General features: G+C 50.4%; 1 protein-coding gene across 1 annotated transcript; it reads left to right on the top strand.

Annotated features, from left to right (window-relative positions):
- The first annotated feature begins 270 nt into the window (after positions 1-270).
- LOC126531984 (uncharacterized) lies at positions 271-4,027 on the top strand. Its single transcript, XM_050179692.2, has 2 exons — positions 271-1,827; positions 3,523-4,027. Exons 1-2 carry the CDS (start codon positions 340-342, stop codon positions 3,778-3,780), a joined length of 1,746 nt encoding a protein of 581 aa, XP_050035649.1. The 5' UTR covers positions 271-339; the 3' UTR covers positions 3,781-4,027.
- The last annotated feature ends 350 nt before the right edge of the window (positions 4,028-4,377 follow it).

Below are 4,377 nucleotides of genomic sequence, written 5' to 3'. Positions count from 1 at the left end.
TCATTATCATCATCATGTAAGTTGTTAAATCCGGGTGTGCAGGTGGCACAGCTTTAGTAAAAGAAGAAGAATGGGCAGTCATTTGTTGATTCCAGGGCATAGCGAATCGATCATCACCATTAGCATACCTCGGCTAATTCATCCTCGAAATACGTGCCATTTAAATGAGCCGACGGGGAATCGCAGATATGCGATACTTTTGCCGTGGCTATCCCGGTAACAATCATCATGATGTTAACCATCATCAACATCGTCATCCGCAAGCGCCAGGCCAAGCTATGGCCGTCGCAGGCGTCTCGCCAGCGCCGCGGGCCGTATTGAGATGACAGCCGTTCAGCCATGGATAGCCAGCCGGCGGCGGGAGTCGCCGATGGTTGCCCGGCTGACGCCGAGCAGGCGGAAGATCAGCGGCGTTGCTCTTCGCCTTCTCCAGACACCGCCGTTGGCAGCACGCCGGCAGACGCAGAATCGGCGGCGGCGACGGGGGCGTCGGACTCTCAGCGTCCTTGCTCGGAGGAGCTAGGCATCGAAATTCTGAACCCAGAGGTCATTCGGCTCATCTTCGGTTACCTCGACGTGCAAAACCGGGGCCGCGTGGCGCAAGTGTGCACCACCTGGAGGGCCATCGCCGACGAGCGCTGCATCTGGGTGGATGTGGAGGCGCGGCTGAGGCTTTCCGAGTGCAGCGCCTCGGTCCTGGACTGCCTCGCTCGACGGGGCATACGACGCGTGAAGGTTCTCGGCTTCAAGGGCGACCAGGTGGCGCAGCTGGTCCGGGCGCTGCCGCACATGAAGTCGCTCGATCTGTCCGACAACTTCAGCGTGAACAACAGCGTCGTCTTGGGGGCGTTCGAACAGCGGGTGTGCGAATCGCTCGCCATTCTGAACCTCAGCTGGTGCCCGCAGATCGACGACTCGGCGATCGATTGCCTCACCAACCAGCTTCCCAACCTCGAGGAGCTGTACTTGATCGCCTGCGACCACATTACCGATTCCAGCATGGCATTCGTCGCCGCCAGGCTGACCAGGCTCAGGGTGCTCGACGTCAAAGAATGCGAAGTGTCCAGCGCGGGCCTGCAGCAGCTAGCGGGATTCTGCGAGGATGGCGTGCTGTCGGCGACGCTTGGCGCGAAAGCGCTGACGCATCTCGGCCTCGAAGACTGCGCGCTCGTTTCCGACGCCGGTCTGGAGTCCATCAGCTTGGGCCTGCTTCACCTGTCGCGCTTGGACCTCAGCATGTGCCTCGGCATTACGGACGCGGGATTCGAGCACGTGGGCAGGATGACGTCCCTCAAGAACCTGGCCCTGGCCGGCTGCGAGGACTTGACGGGACTCACCGTTCATCACCTCGCCGCCGGCCGGTTCTCGCTGACCAGCCTCGACATCGCTTACTGCAACCACATCGACGACGATGCCATTTCGAACGTCTCGCGTGGTTCGGGCCTGCTCACGCTGAGGACGCTCAACATCACTGCATGTCCCGTGACGGACGTCGGCGTCTCCGCGTTGGCGCAGAAGTTGACCGATCTCAGGGTGCTGAACATATCCGAGTGCGACCTCGTCACCAAAGAAGGCATCGCTGTCGTGTCAGCGCATCTGCGCAGGTTGCGCGCCATTCACATGAGGCTCTGCATGGGCCTGACGAACATCGCTCTGAAGCACTTGTCACGCATATCTAGCCTGGAGGTGGTGAACCTGAAGGGCTGTAGCAAGTTAAGGAACAAGGCAATGGCCTACATGGCACCCGGCAAAACGCAGTCGAATATCCTGGAACTGGACGTCAGTTTCACGGCCATAAACGATGCTGGCGCCCGCTACATAGCACAGGTGAAAACTGCTTTCGCTCTCCTCTACAATACTGCGAAACATACGATATGCGTGGCGTCACGCAAAAATATTATACTAGATTCTGCCTGTCTTGAAGTTTGAGCAGTGTTTGAGCCGGTAACAAAACTTAACGCGTTACGTGAAAAGCATTATATGGTAGAGATTAAACCATTGCATGCTGCCAGGTTATATATATATATATATATATATATATATATATATATATATATATATATATATAGCTTTTTTTTTTGGTGTGACGGTGGCCTAGCTATAGCAGGCAAGGCAGGCAGGAACTTAACGGTCTATATTGCGCGCGCCCTCAAAGAAAGTGAAGAGAAGCAACTCAGCAGCAGAATAGCAGCACGCACGCTCGGAATTCGTCTAATCGAACGATGACCGCGTGTCACCGAAAGTTCAGGACGCCGTTTCAGTTATGAAGTACATTCTAGAACGTGCCACAATTACCTATAGTGCTCCTACAAATTAATAAACAGCGGCCCCGTCCCCCCCATTCTGAAAACAACTACTACGTTCTAGAATCATGCGGGTCTGATACCGCGAGCACGTTCTCGCACTACACCGGAAACGAGATAACAAAGAGGCTTATCGAGAGGGAATAAAACTGACATGACACTATAGCTAACTGACACAAGTGGGCGTGCTTACTATCATAGTGCATGAATCACGAACGTATTTAAAACTCTCTCAATACTTCCTCAAATTCCTGCCAGCATAAAAGAAAGGCATTTTCAATTATTGCCCCCTTATCCTTGTAAACCAAACACCCCCAATCCTCAGCCTACGGATGATTACAGTCAAGGCTGGACACCATATTTAAGATTACAATAAATGCGCCTGTCACTCTGTCGCACATTTTCTCAATGGTTTGTTTGCACCGCGGTATGCCTTGACTGCAATAATAAACATCGGCTTGAAATGTTCCAAAGGCCTGAAGAGCACGCTGCGATAAACGGCGTAATGATGAACTGTGGTAGAGGAACGTCTTTGCATCCTATCTCCAAAAGCGTGTTACCACGGCGACCATGAGGCGATCCCGTGCATGACTTCACGCTTCGAAATGGAAGTGAAATCGCATTAGAACTCCAATCGCTTTAAAGTTAACATTCATCATGAGATGGGTTTAGCCGGAATCTTTTTTTTATCGGCACGCTTATTGTGGCGATCAACAATCACATAGCTTTTATCTTTGCATTCGTGAATTTTAAAACAGTGACAAGAATCCGACAATTTCAAGCAAGAAGAAGCACTGAAAGATAAAGAAAAAGCTGCAGGTAATCATCGACAATGATAATATCGATGATAATGGCTGCTCTTAGTGATGGCTCCCACATGCTGCAAAATAGGGAGTGAGCTTTCACCGCAGCAGCCGTACAGTATCCTAGCTGAGCTCCAACTTAGAGCTGGAATAAAATGTCGTCTATTCGAACGAGATACATGCAGGGTAACTTTTATATAATCATAATTTATTATTGTGCTTTACAGCAAATTCATGGCACCGATACACGTTGCGTTGCATTTACGTCTGATATCGACCCCGCTGTCACACGAAAGCCGTTGTGGAACCCGCCTTACCAGCTTCACTGCAAAAGATAAACAACACAATGGGATACATACAGCGTACCAAACGTTCACCTTCCTTTATATTTATCAAAGTATCCGCGTATTGTGCAGAGCATGCAGAAGTTGCGGAGCCTGAACCTGAGCGGCTGCATGGTTGGCGACAAGGGCATGGCGCGCATCGCACGCAGCTTGGGCAGTCTGAGCACGCTGAAGATCTCCCGCTGCCACGAAATTAGCGACAACGGCATCAAGACTATCGCTTGTAACCTCAAGAACTTGAAGGCCATCGACATCAAGGGCTGTCCGAGGACCACGTCAGCCGGAAGGCGATGTCTGATCGCCAGGTTGCCGAACCTGAAATTCCTCTAAGATTGAAAAAAAAATCTCGAAAGGAAACACAGCAACGGACTGAGTAGTCGTATCACTAGAAAATAACCTCGGTGGCATCTGTCGGAGACGCCGGAACGAGCTGTCGCTATAAATGTTCAATGTTTTCACGCGTTACGCTAAATCCTCCGATGTTCGAGTTAGTGGCATTAGTCGCTTTTTTTTATAAATTCGACGCTAAGGCGATTGCGTGTGATGGTTTAGTAATACACGATCGTATGGAATAATACGTAAACTGCAAACTCTGAGGCCGTGCTAGTAACGCAACGCCTTTGCCTCGGAGTATGGGAATATGCCACGCCGGTAATATGAAAATAAATCGCAAGAAAAATAATCTTCCAATTCTGCATTAGTTTCACTTCTGAACTATAAATCATGCATGTGTACTCAAACCCGACGCAGATCTCATATTTTCATCATCTTGAGACGATATAGTGGTGAGATTATAGAGGTATAGTTTGATGCCGCAGCTATAGTTGAACATATACTTAACTACAACCATTTAACGTAAACCAACACGCTTGGCGTATAAAACTCTTGCTCATTTCACTGCGCTGTTCTTCTGCAGAACACGATACA

This window comes from Dermacentor andersoni, chromosome 5 (genome assembly GCF_023375885.2).
Source record: "Dermacentor andersoni chromosome 5, qqDerAnde1_hic_scaffold, whole genome shotgun sequence".
In the NCBI taxonomy this organism is placed as follows: Eukaryota; Metazoa; Arthropoda; class Arachnida; order Ixodida; family Ixodidae; genus Dermacentor; species Dermacentor andersoni.
The sequence above is the reverse complement of the archived record's forward strand: the minus strand, read 5'-3'. Positions and strand labels throughout refer to the sequence as shown.